Source organism: Bombus huntii, unplaced genomic scaffold, assembly GCF_024542735.1.
Source record: "Bombus huntii isolate Logan2020A unplaced genomic scaffold, iyBomHunt1.1 ctg00000119.1, whole genome shotgun sequence".
Taxonomy (NCBI): Eukaryota; Metazoa; Arthropoda; class Insecta; order Hymenoptera; family Apidae; genus Bombus; species Bombus huntii.
This window is the reverse complement of record NW_026099369.1, coordinates 29,816-49,805: the sequence shown is the minus strand read 5'-3', so window position 1 is coordinate 49,805 and position 19,990 is coordinate 29,816. Positions and strand designations below refer to the sequence as shown.

General features: G+C 36.8%; 3 protein-coding genes and 1 long non-coding RNA gene across 6 annotated transcripts in view; 1 reads left to right on the top strand and 3 right to left on the bottom strand.

Annotated features, from left to right (window-relative positions):
- Window positions 1-9,245, bottom strand: part of LOC126877084 (uncharacterized) — a 53,792-nt gene extending 44,547 nt beyond the window's left edge. Inside the window, exon 1 of the mRNA XM_050639921.1 lies at window positions 8,650-9,245. The gene's annotated coding sequence lies outside the window, so the exon portion shown is untranslated. The remainder of the gene's footprint in view (window positions 1-8,649) is intronic.
- The window catches only part of LOC126877091 (hematopoietic prostaglandin D synthase-like), a 35,297-nt gene extending 15,904 nt beyond the window's left edge, over window positions 1-19,393 (bottom strand). The window contains exon 1 of one of the 2 annotated variants that reach the window (XM_050639932.1): window positions 19,102-19,393. The gene's annotated coding sequence lies outside the window, so the exon portion shown is untranslated. Of the gene's footprint in view, window positions 1-12,738; window positions 12,867-19,101 lie in introns of those variants that run through there. The other variant, XM_050639931.1, reaches the window with a different exon arrangement.
- Window positions 4,666-6,945, bottom strand: LOC126877082 (glutathione S-transferase-like). The gene is made up of 2 exons (XM_050639919.1): window positions 6,780-6,945; window positions 4,666-4,832 (listed from the first exon to the last, which is right to left on the bottom strand). Exons 1-2 carry the CDS (start codon window positions 6,943-6,945, stop codon window positions 4,666-4,668), a joined length of 333 nt encoding a protein of 110 aa, XP_050495876.1.
- On the top strand, window positions 17,352-19,095 carry LOC126877095 (uncharacterized). Of its 2 annotated transcripts, XR_007694744.1 has the most exons (4): window positions 17,352-17,619; window positions 18,140-18,279; window positions 18,592-18,981; window positions 19,059-19,095. It is a non-coding gene; the product is annotated as an uncharacterized LOC126877095 (long non-coding RNA). The 2 variants fall into 2 exon arrangements; XR_007694743.1 differs by having other exon boundaries at window positions 18,592-19,095.
- Window positions 19,394-19,990: the final 597 nt, after the last annotated feature.

Genomic DNA, 19,990 nt, shown 5'->3' with positions numbered 1-19,990 from the left:
GCCCATTCACAAACAGCTAAAAAGCTAAAAACGTGTGGAATAAAGATGACCAGTACACCACTACATATATGTAGTATCGTGGACGAAAGGCCTAAGAAATATCGGGCGAACTATGAACAATGTCGGGAGAGCCGAAACGCCGTCGGGCCCATCAATGTGTCATCGGTCTTTTCAAGTGCATAGTTTCGTGGAAAAGATCTACGTGACCCTGGCTACGAGCGTCTGCAGAACACGTGTGCGGTGGGCCTAGGAAAAAGGCAATAGAATGCGACAACGGCCAGAGTGTGAGTCGAGAAACAGAGTGTGAGTCGAGGAGCCGAGTGCGAGTTGAGCGGAGACAGAGTTTGCGAGTGGCGTTGCCGAGAGAGTGTTGATTGCGTTTTGGTAAAAGTCGAGTCGCTATCTAGTTATTTAGTTGCGCTGTTTTCTGTACGTTTGGCGTGAATAGTTCAGGTTGAACAACAATCGTCTTTTTCTGTCTGATTAACATCTCTATTGTCCACTCCTTGTAAATACATTATATCACGATATTACATATATATGTACGCTGGTGTAACGTCAATTCACATCAGAGACCAGGCCACACACCACGGACAGGATGGCACCCAGATGTCTGCATATCCTTGGCACGCACCCTCAATAGTCTTAAGTGCCCACCAGGGGCCTTGGCATTTTTATAGTTAAGGTCCTTCGGACCAAGCGAGTATTTCCTGTCTTAAATTTCCCTTTACGTTTATTGTCTACCACGTTTTAGCTTAGAAAGTTGGTTTTCTCCACATCTGGTATGTTCCGTTGGCAACTTTCTCGCGAGGGCGGCTAAAACCCTTCCTGGTCCTCCAACCGTCCTATTATCCAATCGGAGACGGTGTCTATTGCCCTCACTTCCTTAACCAAAATTGTCATCAACAAATCCGATAGTCCCGTGTCCTTAGACACACCCACCCCTAGCTTTCCTCAGACACAGTATCGTCAGTAAAACTTCACTTATTCTGTATCCTTAGAATAGTCAACATATCTATATCGGTCTCTACCCTTATAAGTCGCGTACTTAATGTATTGTTGTAACTAAGTCTTACATAACGTGGTTGGAGTGAATTGTGATTTATGCTAATTCAGTGCATGTTACATTGTGATTGGTGAATTCACAATAAAGGTTGATTAAAACAAAGTTAATTGTTGTGTTACGACTCAACTATATTTTATTTCCACCAACCAACCAACCCTAAAAATTACGTGACACTGGCATCGCTATGTTGGTAAATGTTCGATGTTATACGTGTCGTAAAATGTAACAGTTCTATTTAAAAAAAAAATTTCGTGTCTATGAGTACGTTAAAAGTTTAACTATAAAAAGTCTCATCTGAGCTGTGCTCCTTTATGGAAGGTATTATTGTGTTTGAAAGAACACAATATATAATAAATGTATGTATGTTCTATAATAAATGTATGTTCTTTCGAAAAAAGTTCGAAAATTTTCTTTCTTTTATCCGTACTTAACTTTTTAATAAAATGCACGATTAATTCTTGTGTCTCGTTTAAACAGCTTTTGGTCTATCGTTATTTCGAATTATTTGAACATCGTGTGAATTTACTATTTAATTTTACAATATCATTTACTATATAATTTTACAATTATAATTTTACAATATCAATAATTTACAATAAGTGAGGGAAAAATCATTGAATGTTATATCTAGATGTCTATATACTATTTTAAACAATACATAACTCGAGATACTCGTTTCGTCTCTTCATGATACTTACTGGCAATACCGAGTACAAATATGATGTTCTTTGAAAATAAAAAATGGATTTGAAAACGTTAATGCACGTTTTTTTTCTTTTTTTTTTTATTTATTTGTTGAAATTACAATCAATTCTCGCGTTGAGAATTTTCAGTAATTTTTCTGGCGTGGCGCAGTGACATGGCTGTTTATTTACAATAAGTTAATACTTATTATAGATAGGTATAATTTATAAGTATTATAAGTAAGTGCATATGCTTAATTTGGATAATTAAATGAATCTAACGTTTAGGTCTAGCGGGTAGTGCCTCTTCAGCCTGCGAATCTGGTCCGTCGTATCGAGTAGTCCAGTGATTAGGGGGTTTCGGTGTTTGTTGACTCTTTTGCTATATCTGTCGCTATATTTTGCTATTTCCTCTTTGACTGTAGGTATCTTGAGGTCGCGATGGATGGTTTCGTTGGTAACATACCAAGGTGCGTCTATTAAGGCTCTTAGCGTTTTCGATTGGAATCGTTGTAGTATTTCGATGTTGGAGTTACTTGCTGTTCCCCATAATTGGATTCCGTAGGTCCAGACAGGTTTTATTACGGTCTCGTAGAGGGTAATTTTATTCTGTATGTTTAGTTTGGAGCGTCGGCCCGTGAGCCAATAGAGTTTTTTTAGTTTGAAGAGCTGCCAGTTGGTGTGTTGGTTGTGAATGGAGCCATTAGGTGTATTCTCGATGATTGTTGAACTGACTGTTGCTATCACGGGAGAATGATCAGAGGAGAGATCAGCCGAGGAGTTGATCTGGACGTGTCTTGATGGGATATTTTTAGTTATGAAGAAGTCGAGAAGGTCGGGTATTTTGTTGGTGTCAGTGGGCCAGTATGTGGGTTCGTATGTGGTGAGGTAGTTGAGGTTGTTGTTTATTATGCTGTTTAAAAGGTTTTTGCCTCTTGCTGTAACCAGTCTGCTGCCCCATTGGTTGTGCTTGGCGTTATAGTCTCCTCCAACTATGAATCTATTGCCCAGGGTGTCCAGGAAGTTATCAAAGTCTTCTTTGACGATGAAGTGTCTGGGAGGGCAGTATACTGCTGAGGTGGTGATTGAGCCATGACAGTCTTCTATTGCTACGTTTGTTGCTTGGAGGTAGTCTTTCTGGAATGATGGAAGTTCGTAGTGCTTAATACTTGCTTTGATTATTATTCCGGTGCCACCGTGGGCCTTTCCGCTGGGGTGTTGGGTATGGTAGAATTTGTAACCATTTATTTTCAGGTAGCTCTTGTCGGTGAAGTGGGTTTCCGATACGAGCATTACGTCGATTTGCTGGTGTTTTAAGAAGAGTTCTAGTTCAAGTTTGTGTTGCGCTAGACCGTTGGCGTTCCACAGTGCTATGCGCCTTGGTTTTATTTTGAGTCGCGGCGTGCTAATTTTTCCACGATGAGTGTTAGTAGCGATAGCAAGTGATTTATTTGCTCTGATTGTTTCTCTATTTGCTTTTCAAGCCTTGAGGAGTTGTCTGTGTTAGGTGGGTTGGGGACACTGTTTTGGGGAAGATTCCTTTGGCTGTTCGGGTTATTTTGGATGCCTTGTACTGCTTGGGCATAGGAGGTTGAGGTGGAGATGAATTTGGTAGGACTGGGTGTTTGGTTGGTTGAGGGGGTTGGGGTAGTCGTGAATTTCGGCGGGCTGGGTGTTTGGTTGGATACCTCTTTTGCTCTGAGCTTAGGGTATCTGTTCGTGTATAGTGTTTTACATGCTGGGCAGCCTTTGTAGTTGGCAGGATGGTCCCCCAGCCAATCAGAAATGGCGGGTATTCTATGAATCCTATTCTTCAATGTTTGCAGAGCTGGATATTGATCGAAAGCAGCTGCCCCAAATATATACTCAAAATTTTCAAGGGCTGCTGCAAAGACGAAGTCCGCCCATGTCGTCTGAAAAAAGGTTTGTATACATTTATTTTGTACTTCCTCTATTAAACAATTTTTTTAATTTACCTTGAAAAATGTGAAAAATCGAACTCTTAACTAAAGATCACTAGCTTTTTAGGAAGAATTTGGATTTTTATTTTATTGTCAGAATTTAATGGTTAATTTTAGAAACTTCAACCTTTGGAGGTATTTGTTAATTAAAAATGACAAAACTGGTATTATGTAAAAAAGAGTAATGTGTATCCTGAATCAATGTCGAATGGAAATTAGACAGTTCTATAAAAATAATCCTTCTCACGATTCCACAACTTCATAGCTTAATTAAATACAATTCTTCGGCGATATAATTACAAATACATTTACAGGAATTGTGTAATATGATAAATATCTCGTTAAAGAAATTGAAATCGTAAACTCTAGATTCTAGTATTCTTTCACTTTCATGTTTCCTATGAGCCCTTCAATCGCTAAATATTTTGCAATGAAACACGTATTATTAAACAACATAATCATACTAAATTAATTTAATGTGACTATTTATTATTATTATATAATAACACAGTGATGAAAGAAATAAACTGGTCAAGTAATCTAAGGAACGATAATACGTATCTATGTCAGTGACAGTGAGAAAAATTCAGATATCTGTACTTAAGTGATTACACTTATAAGTATCATTATATATTATATAAATATGATATTTCGAATGGTATCATTTATCACTCATTAAACAAGAGTGTCATATCCAGAGAAATGATTTTACATATCTTAATCTTTGCTTTGATTACGATAGTAATAATTTCTATCAAACTTGATGAGGAAGATACATGAATAATTATCTAAAAGCTGAAAATCTTGGCAAATTCATTTGTACATAAACTAACAGGAGTGAATTTTAAAGATACACTCTGCTCTCAACAATTAAAGCTGTCTTGTCGCAACAAAGTTTCAATAATTTTTTATGGACAACATGGCCCAGTTTGCACAAAGACTAAAAATTTTAACATTAAATTTGGATAAAAAATCTTACGATAGAAGGAATGATGTATCCTTCATTTTCGCCAATAATCTGGTCGAATTTAGTCAAGTAAAATGGTATTGTTTCGTTCAACAGTTGATTCTTCCTCGCTTCCTTCTTTTCAGGATCCTCCTCCATGCGATAGTAGCAGATATCTGAAACGTATATGAAACCAACCGTTACGTTCATTTGTGTTTTTCCCCCCAAACAAAGAGAAAATAAGTTGTGAAAGAAGGAGTAGCCTCTCATAGTTCCTACAATTTCTTCATTCTCTTTGCTTTCTTCAATATTGCCTCAACAAGTTCCTGTGGTTCACGATACTTGAAATATATACAATGTTACCAGCGTGGAAATTGTCTTGGAAACTTGGAAAATCTTTCAAGAGGAACAACATTGCTAACTGAGATTCGAGAAAGGAAAGGTAAGTAAATCCTTGCTTCTACTTAGAGCTCTTTTATTTACTTCTGACGAGTAAAGTACTGTTATTAAAATTTGATTAAAAGTACCAAGAATGTCGAGATATAAACAACCATTTGTGGAAAGGTCAGGAGAAGCAGAATTATCGAATAAACGTTATATAACTCTTAGTGATTAAGTAAGAGAAGAGAAACGAGAAAAAAGTCTTTTATCTAGGTCTTAACAAAGTATACTATATTTATCTCCATATCAAGAATAACAACAAGATATAAACAGTCTTCTAGAAATTGAGTAAATATTACATAATTACATCTTGAGCAATATTTTGCGTCTTAGCTTTTGCTTAATCATTATGATAATCTTAAATATCTGTAAATTCTTCACAGACTCTTTGCATCTTCTATACAGGTATCTCATGATCATGTGATAACACACAGGAAGAAAAAATAGAGGAAAAAACAGCGTAAAAAAAAGTTGCGTACGAGTATCGTCGCACTACATCATTCGACAATTGATGCACGTCATGGCGATCGTCACGGTTTAAAGCAGGCCATCAAAAACACGTTTGTTATCGTACGGAAAAATCTGCGACGTTCCAGCTGTTCAGGTGCATCGAATTGTGAATCATCGGCGGTACGAAGCAAGGCGAGGGGCGTAAATAGAGAAAGAAGAGAAGAGAAGGATTCTCATAAATGATAAAATATAATCGTTCGTTCCTCGTCGATGGCGGATGGATGGCTTTAATCGTGGACGATATCGATACGATTATATTTTATACATTTGAAACAAATATAAAAGACGAGCAAAAAACAGAGATACGATCGTTATGATATTATTCAATCGGTAGCCTATTTACCTCGTTTTTTGTTCACCTTCTCTGTCTAGTAATAATTTTTCGATTCGACTGGCGTGACGTTACGTTGGCGGTGTAAAAACACGATTTTAAACACCTGCGGATAGTTGCATGAGTTTCGAGCGATTCCATTCCCTTCGATTTATATTTATGCGATCAACGCGCGGATCGTTAACGCATTATGCAGACAGCAGATGTTACGTAATCACACATATCGTAATTGGAAATTAGTAACGTTATCGCGTACCAGGATCTTCCTGTCTTTGATCATTGAGTAACACTTCGTTGTCCTCGCTCCTTCCGCGGATAACCAGCGTTTATCATATAGAGACAGGGATTTGCAAAGAATAAAAGTTGTAGAACGTTGAAAGGCGTTGAGAGAAACGTGATGTTATCCCGTTATTCGTTAACGCAACGCAGTTAAAAAAAATCCCGTAAGAAGATTACGATAATAGATAACCTGAGTCGAGTGTTTGTCGGGGGATCTAAAAGATTCTTTCGAGATGAGCGTCTGAGATTGCAGAGAAGAAAATTTGGAAGCCATCGAATTCGTGATGTCGATAGAAATCTTCAGTTGGAATCGTTGTATCATAACGTAGTCTGCTTATTGTCGATAAGACTTTACTAAACTAAAAGTGACTACTAAAAGTTTCTATCCTCTAAATTCTATCTACGATTCTATAATCTAAAAACTGACTTTTGCAAACAAACTGTAACATTCGCTTAACGGAAAGACATACGTATCTTGTTTGTACTCGTCTTTTCACAATGAATTCTTGAACGTCTGTCTCTGTGGTGAGACAAATGCAAAGTCATCTCATCAGTTACTCACCTTGCTCCAAATCTTCAAGAGTATCGACGAGCACTTCGCATATCAGCGCATCCCCTTTGCAATTTCCCGTTAGATCGTACTTCCTCGCCAAATAAGGCGCCACAGCGTTACCCTGCGCTACCGGTTTCCCGTCTACCTCCAGCACAGGCAGCTTTTTATAAGGCATTGCTAAGAACAAACATGGCTCATATGAACACTGTGTAGAGGGAAACGATCGATAGGAAATCACAACACAGCTTCCGAGGCCGTTGCGTTCTTGTGAATAGATGAATCGAAATCATTTCGGTTTTAATCAACATGGCCTAGTAAAGAAATACAGAAATGTCTTCTTTCTCCTTTTTTTCTTTTCTTACGATTACGATGGACAGGGTATCGCGTGTTTTTGACTGTTGGGAAGAACCCAAAGTTTTTAAAATCAAGGATAAAAGATAATACCAGACACGGAAAAAATATTAGAAAATGTACACGGTTCTTGTAATGAAAATTGAAATGCAAGGAATATAAATCGAATGTCTCTTGCGAACGTAATTTTGTGTTTTACACCGACAGGATTGATTTACAGACTTACGTTGATTTTTTGTTTCTCTATCTGCAAGCGACATATAAGATTATATCGAAGACTATGCTACGTAAAACTTTTATTATACTATTTACGATAGAAATGTCGCAACGGAAGATCGAATTTTATGTCTGCTTTGTTCTTTCGACTTTTTAGCTATGTTCTTGTTCATTTCCGAACTGATTTCAATTTTTTATCCTTTTTTTCCGACAAGTCCTAAAAAGTTTTTAAATTAACGAGAAACGTAGAAGTATTTTTGTATTCCTATTTTAAGTCACCTATTTACGGTTTTCTCAAAATATTCGAAATGCTTCGATTCATTGAAAACAATAAAGATTGCAACACAAAAATTCGAGAATCGTAAGTGAATTAAGTTGGTATTCGATAAACACGATATTACGGAAGCAAAACTTAATGAAAAGTTCGACTTTATTCCGTATGAAATTTTACTTTAAGTAAGTTTAGCCTGCACGTGAAACGAAAGTTTTATATACAGAAAAGTTTGAGTAAATGGTAGATATCTGAGAGTTGAACGATGAATGTAAAAATCGATTCTTCACGCTTACAATCCTTGTATTCAGGCCAGAGTTCTACGGGGATCCTCTCGTCGGTATACTCGATGCCAATGTATGCAAATATGTACCGTATATGTTCGGCACTACCACGGGCATTGAAGCAGATTAGTTTGTAGGTAGGTTCGTCGCTCATTTTCCTTGCTCTGTCAACTTATCCAGAAAAATGATACAATTAACTCGTGTAATTAACAGACTGTGTGCGTGTTTGTGTGCATAGAGAACAATTTATTTATAGATGGAATAATTCGTATAATACGCAAAATAAATCATTTAGAAGGCTGGAATATGTGTTTTTGAAACAATTAATTATGTCGAAAAATATTTCAAACGAGATATAATTATGAAAAAAATAATAATTAAATGTATGTAAATGTATGTAATAATAGTTAAATGTATGTAAATGTAATAATTAAATGTAACTAGCTGTAAAAAAAATAATAAAAAATAAATAAATGTAAAAAAGAATTAAATGTAATTAGTTTCTTTTTACGCACGCGATATTATTGGCGATATATGAAGGTCAACTTTATTTTTTTAAATAGATATATTTATACATATATTTATAGATATAAATACATATATTATATAGATATAATAGTATATATAATATATATAATAATATATATGTCGAGTCTGAATCTCCGAGTCCGAGCTCGAGGCGCCCTCCCGGGAAGGGCTCGCGGGAGGTAGCGGTTCTGCGTTGAAGTTCTCCATCGCCCGGTCGCGCGTGGGGTACCTTTATTGTCGATAGTTACACTAGTGACGAGGGCCTCAGGCTTGATAACGAATCCGTGACCAACGGGAGGACAGGTTCCCTTGCTCTAACTCACACGTGCACCATTCCCTGCTCGTAAGGCACTCGACTTCCTTCACCGATCAGCTCTCTAGCAAGACTGCTCGTCATCCCAACGACGCCACCGAAACAAGACTCCGGTCGAGTGTCTCAGTACACACGATCCTCCGATCGACGTACGATTGCTATCGGTTTGGATACTTGCGATTGTTTCGTTATGGCTATATTAGGCTCTAGGTTGCAAGGTTAGGGTGTTGTCCTGAAGTTCCAGAGGGGCCCCGGCGTTCTTTCGTCTCCGACTCGGCCATCCTGACACTTACACGTCCTCGTGTGTGGCCTGCTGGCTTAGTCTACCCGTCGGGGCTTCCACCACGCAGGCATCGACCCGGCGCTCGTCCTCGGGGCAATGTTTTTCTTCTCGCCGCGATGGACAGCGAGACGCGATGTGTCCCGGCATGTGGCAGTGAAAGCACAACGCTTTTGGTGGTGCAGCCGGTCGGCTTTCCTCCGGGCGTCGGGGGTCCATCTTCGGTTCCCACTTCGCCCTCTTGCGGCATTCGAATGTCGGATGTCCGTAAATACCGCAGTGGCCACACCTGGTCCAGGGGGCGGGTGACCTGCCTCGTTTGTTTCCGGAGCTCGCTAATGACCTCCACGGCGGGGGCGGGGCCACTCCGTGTATAGGAAGGGCTTCATTTCTCTTTGGAATTGTGTCACCGACGTGATGTCACTCGTGAGCGCTAGTAACGACTAGTTTTAAACGTAAAACGTTCATCGCGCGAGCCCAGCAGATGGAGGGCGGTGACGGCGAGTACTTCTTCCTTGGTTGAATTTCGCCACTTCGACCCCAGGAGGGTGATGATACGATTTCCGTACGCTCCTGGTGTTTCGCCGTCCCGCGGTAGTTCCTCGGCTACCTTGATTAGCGACGCGGCTGCTACTTCTTGGCCACCGAAGTGCGCGGCGAATTGTTCCTTAAAATCTGGCCAGGTGAGCTCGTCGCCGTTCATTATCTGCGTAAGCCAATACGCTGCCGGACCCTCTAGGGCACGGTTTAGGGCAGAATACAGTGCGCTGTTTTTCAGGGGGTGGTCCCTCATGAGCAGGCCGACGGCTGTGCACCAGGCGGCTGGATCTGCGTCCGCGGCTTCGGGGTTGAAGCGCGGTAGCGATACCCAGGTTGCCCGGTGTCCTTTCTTCTTCTTCTTCCTCTTCTTCTTCCCTAGCGACCGCTTTAGTGCGCGCACGATACTCTTACGATCCCGTGCCGACAACGTGTGTTCGGATGCCACTTCTGATGTCGAGTCTGAATCCGAATCCGAGCTCGAGTCACATTCCGAGTCCGAGCTCGAGGCGCCCTCCCGGGGAAGGCTCGCGGGAGGTAGCGGTTCTGCGTTGAAGTTCTCCATCGCCCGGTCGCGCGTGGGGTACCTTTATTGTCGATAGTTACACTAGTGACGAGGGCCTCAGGCTTGATAACGAATCCGTTACCAACGGGAGGACTATCATATAAAAAGCAACAGGATATACGAAATAATATAATTCTGACTAGGACAACATAAACGCAAGAAGTGTTGATATTGAAAAAAATATTTAATTTTGTATATAAATATTTTCATATCTAAAAAAGTTTCCGGAAGCAGGAAGATTTACAAACAAATAATATCATAAACCGAATGTTTCATGATCCTTTTCTAATTAGAGTGTGTGACAGCATGTGAGAACGTTTCTTAAAAATATGACTTATTGCAATTACTTAATCGCAATTATAAACGATTAAGACCTTCTCACAACGAGGCAATCTATCCAAAGTATAAAACTCGTTATACTTGATGAGAAAACAAATCTCTACTTAGGTTTCATTTCGTTTCATCGCGTTCATAAAAAGTGAATTTGTATGAACACATCGTGCAATTTAGTAATTAGGACCGTTGATCTCGCTGCAACATAGATGGATAGAAAAAAGCCATTTAAAATGATACAACGTCGGGAAGACAATTATGAAAATTATAAATGGAACACAAGATAAAATTGTTTAAGATTAATTCTTCTTTTTTTTTTTTTAATCGCGAGTGTTTGCAAACGAAGTTTCAATCTGTTTACAATGATAGCAATGAGAGGGGGATGTCTATGAAAGTTATAAATGCGATATTGAATAACATTTCTGCGAGTGGGTTTGTTTTTCGTTACAAATGTTTTTTAAACGAATCTGCAATCTGTTGGAAACTACGGAACAGTAACGGCACGACTGATAGGGAAATAAAAAAGATCGCGTTTTATTTGAACAGACAAATCTTTGAAATCTATTCGAAAGTCTATTTGAAATGGTACGAGCTCGAAAAGAACGGTGAATACTATAGAAGAAGGATTAATTAAAATTCTTATTAATCTGTACGCTTTGTATATTAAATACCTTGATCGATGCCAAGATAACAAATTATTATACAAAACAGTGAAGTATCCACGTCTGACATTAATATCGAGTATTACCATTACTGTAATTTAATTTTTAACCGATCCTGAAAATTCCTTAGAACGTAAAAAGTATAAAATGTTACTGTGCATTCCAAGATTAAATGCGCTGTAATTTAGAAACAGTTATGAAGCGGAAACAAATAATTTATTCAGAATAAGAATTCTACGTAATCATGTTAAAAAAAAAACGTACTTGTAACGCGTTTAAACTCCAAATATGTAAAGACAATAAGGGAAAAAAATTAAACGAAGAATCGTATTTTTTGTAAATTCACACAAGATTTTATCCAAAAAAAAATTGGCCTGTACCAATATTTTTATTTGTCGTTACAAGTTACGAGGGTATTAAAAAATTGGCCACGAATGGACCAGAGATAAGAATTTATCAGACTTGCTCTCGTAAATTTCAAGACGTTGCATCGGATATTCTTGAAAATCTTTGGACAATGGCCTCGATATTTCGCAGCTTCTATCCTCGAAGCGGAAGAACTCGGCGTTAAAAGCGACAGAACTGGAGAAACCCGGTGACCGCGAGCCTTTCACGCTCTCGACAGATTTTTCATCACTCGTAATCCTCCCGGTGTCACCCAATTTCCACCCTCGTATTGCGATTTGTTGCTTCCAACGAGGCGACACATTGTCTTGTGATTTCCTTTTTCGTCGCGTGAAACACGACCGAACACTTGTTCAAACACACAATTCATATTTATCTAACTCGACAAAACGCCGTGTCATTGAAACAATAGCATTCTTTGGCTTTTATGTAAATTCCAATAAATTATGATAATGTTCGTGGAGACATTATTGCTACCTATTTTATCTGTCGTGATCCAAATTGATTTGTGGCTACGTATGTATATATATATATATATTTGTATTTTCTTTTGTTCTTTCTTTTTAATTTATGTGATCTGAGAATTACATTGCTGAGAGTTCGGTGAAATTCGATGCTTTATTTTTATCAGTAGAATCTTCCTTGTCATTGTCAGAGCGCAGACGTTTACGCGTTTACGGAAAGTTTAAGGATACAAAAATACAGAAAAATGTAGAAAATATGCAAGAATATGTAAAATATCGAAAGTACAGTACTTCTAATAATACTTAGTAGCATGCTTACAAACAAATTTCTTTTGTATTTCTTGAAATTGCGTAAAGATTCGCGGTAATTATCGGATTTTTGTCCTCTTTTATCTGCTTTTTTTATTCGCAACTTATATGAGATATGAATTAATATTCAACGACGTGCGCTCTGTGCCACGAAATGAATTATCTCGCGTTAAGACTGCGGCAATTCTTACGTTTGATATTTCATTTAACGAACAGCCGCGCGTTCCTGAGTTTAAAAACCGCCACTCTGAACTTACGCTGAGAATAATATCAGGAAAAGCGAACGAGAGATGATTAGAAAGAAAATGCGAGGAGCAGTGAGGGGGATATTACTAGACTGCGCTTTTTTGTGCAAGTATAGCAGGATGTTTGGGAGTGTAAAATTTTAACGAATGCGTATAATATGAAAAAATATATGAAATGTCCAAGGTATAGTTTTATTAAACTTACTTTTTATAATGCTTCGTAGGTAAAACAATTTTCTATCCAGATTCCACTTTCTCAATTATATTTTCAAAAATGCTCGATAAGGAGTACAATTTTCTACCCAGGTTGTACCTTTCTAATTATATCTTCCAAAATTCTTGATATTCCACCGACGATTTACTTTTTTAATTGTATCCCCCAAAATATGGACCTGCTTAACGTTTAGATATTATTATTTTTTTCGTTGTTACTTGATACGGCTAGCAATTAAATAGTGAGAATAAGAAGAATTGGAAGTGCCATTTTCGAAAAAGAATTTTGTTTTTCCTTGAAGAGGTTGTTTGTATGAAGGTTATTATCACTAAATATGAAGGGAAGTGTAATCATAATAATTCGTACAGTTTTTAACGTTTCATACGTGATATAGGTTGTGTATGATGTATGTTATACGATTAGTTCCCTAAATTAGACTGTGTGCACCATGTGCCAGCAAACTCCCTCCATCGTGCTTGAACATGTGCGTAGATAAATCTGCCTCAATTATCCCATCAGATAAGAAAATCTCTACTGACCTTCTTAAGCAAACTACATAATGGACTTACATATCTTCTCTTAAGATATAAAGAAGATATTTTTTTTATCGTTAATTAACAGATCTTTGAAACGATAGAATAGAGATATCGTAAAATTATATAAAGTATTATAATATGCGTAATAAATAAGTATCGTTATATTTTTCTAATAAATAACATTCCCATAAACAAACAATTTCTCATAAACAGTCGTTTCCCAGAAAACTTTAGTTTCGATACTGGCAACTTTATCTACTTCCGCTCTTCAATTATGAAGGATTAATCTTTACGAAACTTTTGGAACGGCTGAAGATTTCTCACGATGAAACGCGACGAATTCGATACAAACTACGCGGAAATAAAGACAGCTGCGATGGAGGATCGCGGGATTGATATTAATTAATTAATCTGTGGCAACCATTATATCGATTCGTTACGTTATTGCGACAGGCCACGCAACATTTTATTGCTTCTGTTTCTACAATTTAATTACAAAGTATTCAATTTCCCGTTATAAACAAGGAAAGGACTGCAAGTTTGTACAGCTTTTATCAAGATTACGTGCCATTGAACATATCGATTGATTGACTTCTCATGTTTCGTATTAATCGACATCCGATATAGCTATGGGACCTGGAATATTGAAATATTGGGAAGTCAGTTATATTCAGGTGTTCTATAGATTTGACGTATAAGCCTTGTAACATGTACTTCTTCATCAGACGTTTACGAGATACTGAACGATGGCTACGCTTGTAGTACCCAAAAATTTTACGTCGATTTATAATCGAAGATTCGATCAAACTATAAATAGATTTGAATATTCTACGAATTGAATTTAATATTAAGAATTTTAGTTGTATAGATCATCGACGAAAGTCTGTTACACGGACCCTTTCAACAGTTCTATACACACTTCTATTATATATTTTATTTTTTAAAAATAACGCTTTGGCATGATCAAGGATCGGAAGTATAAAAAATAATTGTGACAATTCGAGCAGTGAAAGCCTCTAGAGTAACATTATATTGGTCTCTATAGCGACATTGTGGTACCGTAAATTGAAAGATGTAAAAATACGCGCGAAAGTGTACAAATATGCAAAGTCTAGCAGCTATTAATAGTTCAGTAAGTAAAATAAATTTCTGTCTAGGTTCTTCTCCTTCGTCGCGCTCTATAAAAACATAAATTTAAATAAATATCAGCAGTGAGTGTAGCGATTTAGTCGATCGGATCTTAGAACGAAAAAACTTGTTTAAAAATGGAATCGATCAATTTAACTTCTCACTGGCTCACTTATCAGTGTTTATGTAACTCTTTCTCCCATTTCCTCTGCGTGAAACATGCAGCTTGGGAGTTTCGATTCGATAAAAAGTTGCGACTCTGAATATCCTTTGATCGTAAATTGAAGCATGAAAATATCATATATGTCGTATTTCGCTCTGAAACTGGATGAAAGAGGGAAATTGACTTGGTTCCTTCGCTGTTCCATTTTTTTCTTTTTTTCTATCTTTCGGCTATAGAATTACTCTGCCTATGGTGAAATTTGTAAAATTTAGTTGAATGTTACTAAGAGATACGCGATTTATCGATGGAAAGAAAGAAGAGTAATATTCACTCGTCGAAAGCTTAGTAGAACAACGTTTACTTCGCAGATGTAGAACATTTACTTCGGTTACCTATCGGTTGTATCGTTATCGACTTGCCAATCATGAAACGCAGACGCCACCGGCCAGTTTATTCAATAATAAATTATCTGACGCGTCGATTGATCACGAACACATGCTGTCCACGAAATTGAATTGTGTTCCAATCTCTGCATTATAATGTTTATATATATGTTTTGTAAGGATTCGTTTAGTCGTAAATATGGTTTAGTCGTAAAACAGAATTTTTACACTCAACTCGATTCGCGTAATGGAAATCATAAAATTAACAAAGGACAATTGCAGTTAGATTTAAGATTAGGTAAGTGGCGAATAATGGCTCGTATAATTGATTCTTCTCTCCTTCTTTGAGGATATCTTCGCCGCTCTATAGCTTCTTTATTGTTGCAAGTGTGTAACCTTATTTTGTATAAATTAGATCAGTAACGAGGATTTAAGACGAGGATTAATTTAACAATAGCATATGAATTCTTTTCATTGAGATTTTCACACGAGAAACTGATCAGCCTTGTGAAAAATATAAAATTAATATAAAATTCCTCGATTTAATTATTTAAGTATATAATTAATATTCAGCATGCTAAAAAACGAACGATCTATTTTTCCAAATTTGCAATTATCTATCGCAAGGAATTGTAAAAAGTCACAGGCTCCAAGGTAAATTTTCAAAAGCGTTTTTAATTGTTTTCTGTTATTTTTCTCTATGCTTGAATTTATGAAGGTGATCAGCGTGGCTCCTGAGCAAATTAAGCTAACAGAATGAAATACTGTCAGTATACAATTTCAATATTTTAATATATGATTACAGAATTTCAATATTGAAATTTAAATTATTATTTAGTGTTACGCCGTAAATAATATCAATGATACTTATTACGTAAAGTACGAAATACAAATCAACGTATATTATTGAAACTCTAAAATTGAGTAACTATTGCTGTACCAAGAATACTAATTAAGAGTTAATCGCATGGATCTGCCTGAGTGACTAAGGAATTTAACAATAGAAGATTTTTAATCGAACTTCTCTTTCAAGCTGAGTTGACCGTGATTCAATTCACGAATATCGGAGAGGAAAAGTCGTAACAGTCTTACAGTTTCGATTCACTTTCATCTCTTTTCGAGGGGGTACTCGCGATTCGCGGCTGCTTCGAGAACTTCCTGCTGGTTCATCCATTGAACCTCATTCTTCGGCGTTCTTTCAATCCCTCGTCTTCCATAGACAAGTCGTAAATCTTTCGAAAACTATTAGCTTGTCCAAAAAGTTTCTTTCGTTTTATGAGGAAATAATAGACGCACAACGTTTTTTTGTTTTATATTATTTTGTCGAATTACGTACGATCCAATTTGTTCTGTTGAGATAAATTTCACAGACTTGGTTTTACGTTTGTACGAAGGTGCATCGTTGTAAAAGACACGCTTGCGAAAGAAAGACACTTTCCGGACAACCTAATACTTTCTCTGTTCGTAAAAATTCTGTTCTACGTTTATTTCGTTCTTTCATATTAAAGGAAAGCGATACTGATCGATAAGTTACTTGATACCGTTTAGTATGTGTAACTGGTTAAAGCATAGTACAACTGGTTCTTACGAGTTTCGTAGCATTCAAATATTTAGTGTGTCTCATTAATCGTACTATAAAGGATAAGGTAAAATTTTCTACGTGAAGAAATAAATCGAAAATGTATAATTTTACAATGTACATTTTAAAATGTACAATTTTATCCTACGACGTTCTTCTTTTTGGAGAAGATAGATTTGAAATACTTTACGTCAGAAATTTATAAAGGTTATACGTTTGACAAAACCTGTTGCTTCGCTGAAAATAATACTTGGTAGGATATTCTGTCAGCCAATTTTTTTAAGAATTTTTACGATTTTGTTGTCTCAGAGTCATAACTTTACAATGCTGCAACTATACACAATTGCTTCATTACGATATATGGGATACTTGTATAATCAATTATAATCATGAAGATAAAGAGTAGTAAATGGTATAATTGAAAAACAGGATTTTGTTAATGTAACTTTATCGAATGATGTTAAAAAATGACTAGAAGTGATATTAATAAGTACCTTTTAAAAATATCTGAAACGAAGATTAATGGAAATGCAGTATATATATCGAAATAAAAAATATTGAAAAGTCCTCTGAGCTGTCTTGTTATTTTATAAATTTTTATTACAGATACTATACGAATTTCCAACTATGCGAATAATTTTCCCATTTAATTTAGGAAAAGTTTCATAAACTAAATATATTTCATTACGGTATATTTAACTCTATTTAATTGCATTTACCTATATTTAGCTATGTTTAATATAGAACACCTGCGTCCCATATATAATATAGTTTATATGTAAATATAATACAGCTTCATTGACGGTATCCAAAAATTTTTTTTTTTTAGGCACGGATTGGCTTGGTCTTTGATCAGAACGTCGGCTATTATACTCGATAAATTTTCATTATCCCTCGTGTCATCAATTTCGCGGCACGGAAATTCATCGTTGCTCGAACCACGCGAAAAATATCCAGGCCAAAGGAACGAACGAGAGAGAGAGAGTGAGAGGGGGGGGGGCAGGAGGAAATGGAAGAAGAAAAATGCGAGAGAAATAAAAGGGAGGAGACCGAAAAGAGAGCTGTTCGTATTAGGTCGGTGAGGTATGTATAGACGACTTTGAAGTGGGTACATGAATAAAAAATATGCCGCTAACACGCGTCGACCTATTTCGGCTTCTTTCTTCTTACTTTCTTGTAACCATGAATATTAAAACGCGTATAGTTCGTGAAATGTTAAGGGCCAGTTATCGAGTAGAAATTTTTAAGGAATTAATCGATACATCGATTCTGTTTTGTCTTTCGCTTTTCTTACGAATTTCAATAACTTTGAAGGAAAGCAATCTTTCGTTTATATTTAAATTTAATTAGAAGCATCGTAATTTAGACAAAAATTATGTTCCATTATGTAATATGGAAAAACGTGTAAAATATTCGAGGAATAGTACTCGATATAATATTATCCAGTGCTATTATCGAGTATTATTTAAATTATATCTATAAAAATATTAATTTGCATATTCAACCTACAGCATAAGCGATATACAAAAGTATTAGAATACAAAAACATTAAGGGATTAATAAACATGAAAGTTTATATTATGAAATAATTCATCTCTTCTAGGTGATGCTTTTAATATGTTATTAATCATGTCAAGTACTGTTTTATTATTATGTTATGAGATGTAAATGGTGGGTGGGAATGACAGGGGATGAATGGGACTATATCATTGAGCAGAACATTTTGATAAGTTACGACAAGAGGTATTTATAACTTCCAGCACTAAGTAATAGTACAGTAATGCATGGGAAAGATAAAATGATGAACATTGTATTTTTCTCATTGTACCTTAGAAGCTTGAACAGTGTTTATGATTTTTTTAAATGACCAATATACGTAATCGACATATACAATTCAAAATTCTTTCTAAAATCTAAATGTAAGCACAAACACTTGCGTCTATCAAAAATGTCAAACTTCTGATGAAGATTCTTTCCACAAGTGAAACACAAGCGAGGAATTGAAACTTTCATTTCACTTTCCAATCCTAAACTTCACTTTTCATTCACTGCCAGAGCAACAAGTTCAGAGGATTCATTCATGCCTCGAAACAGTAGAAAGTAGGGGAAAAAGAGCGGGCACAAAGTGGGACAAAGGACACGTATAAATTAGAATATATTCATTTTGCTACGATTACTGCACAGAAAATAATCGATTCGAACTGACCAGCAGTCTCCTCGTATTTAAATTGCTACAATCAATCAGATCAAATAAAAAAGAATCGGACAAAGCTAAGGAAAGGACCGAAGACGCACAAAAATCAGAATAAATTTTATAATTATTCGATAGACAATGATCGAGCGAAACTCAACGTCGATGGTCTTGCGTATAAATTCAATAAAGGATGGACGATGAAAATTTATCAACAGTATCCTCGCATAAAAGTTCCTCACCTTTTTGACCAAGTAAGAAACCACGCGAAATGAAGAAAAGAAATTACACACAGAAATAAATTAGAATGATTTCTTGTAACTACATTTAGCGTCACGATGATTTCATAGAAGATATAGTGGATTTAAACTCACCGATGTCACCGAACTCAATGTCTTCACGTTGGAATTCCACCCTTTCGAGCAGGTTGGATGAATACTCGTATGGAGCGCAACTGGTACTGAGCTGTGGCGAAACTAAGGTCCTGGTGCTCCTTCTCCACCACTTGTTCGCTTGCCAGCAGTTTCCAGCTATGTCGAGCACGATGCGCAACCTCGAATATTTATGCAACCCTCCCCACCAGCAGGACGAGCTGTTCGAAACGAAAATTGTTTCAGGACTCGGAAGGTTTTCCCCTTCTCTTCCGACATTCACCTATCCGCGCTTCGGCTCGTTTCCTCCCCAGCCACCGACAAATCTTTTCTCATACAAATAAACGAACGATTGGTATTTTGAACGCGGAACTCCCGTGGTTGGCTTAGTAGAGTTAAATATGGGAGGGACTTCAGGTTTGTTGACGTCAGGTACGTTCCTTGATGCGTGATGGTAATTTTAGACTGACGCAAATTGTTCTTCTTGGGCTGCTTGTTTTCGCAAATAAACTTTTATGATTGACGAAAGCGCAAAATGAGATTTCGGGGAAGGGGGAGGTCTGTAGAATTTTGAACATAATTGAAAAATGTAGGTATTTCATAATTTTATGGACAGGATGTATATGGAATGGATGTGGATGGTAACTGATGGTACAAGCGGAAAGGGGGTGAAAGAAGTCGAAAATATAGAATAAAAATTTTTTTCTTAATTTTTCCATCGAGACAACGATCTACAGTGAGATCCGTTATAACGAGATAAGATTCAAAGTTGATTTTCTCGAAAACAAAGCCTCGAACGAAAGATTTCTATTCTATATTTTCTTTTTTCGCGTAGAATCACCCCCTTTCCGCTTGTACCACCAGTTACCAACCACCCTGTATATTCGTACGT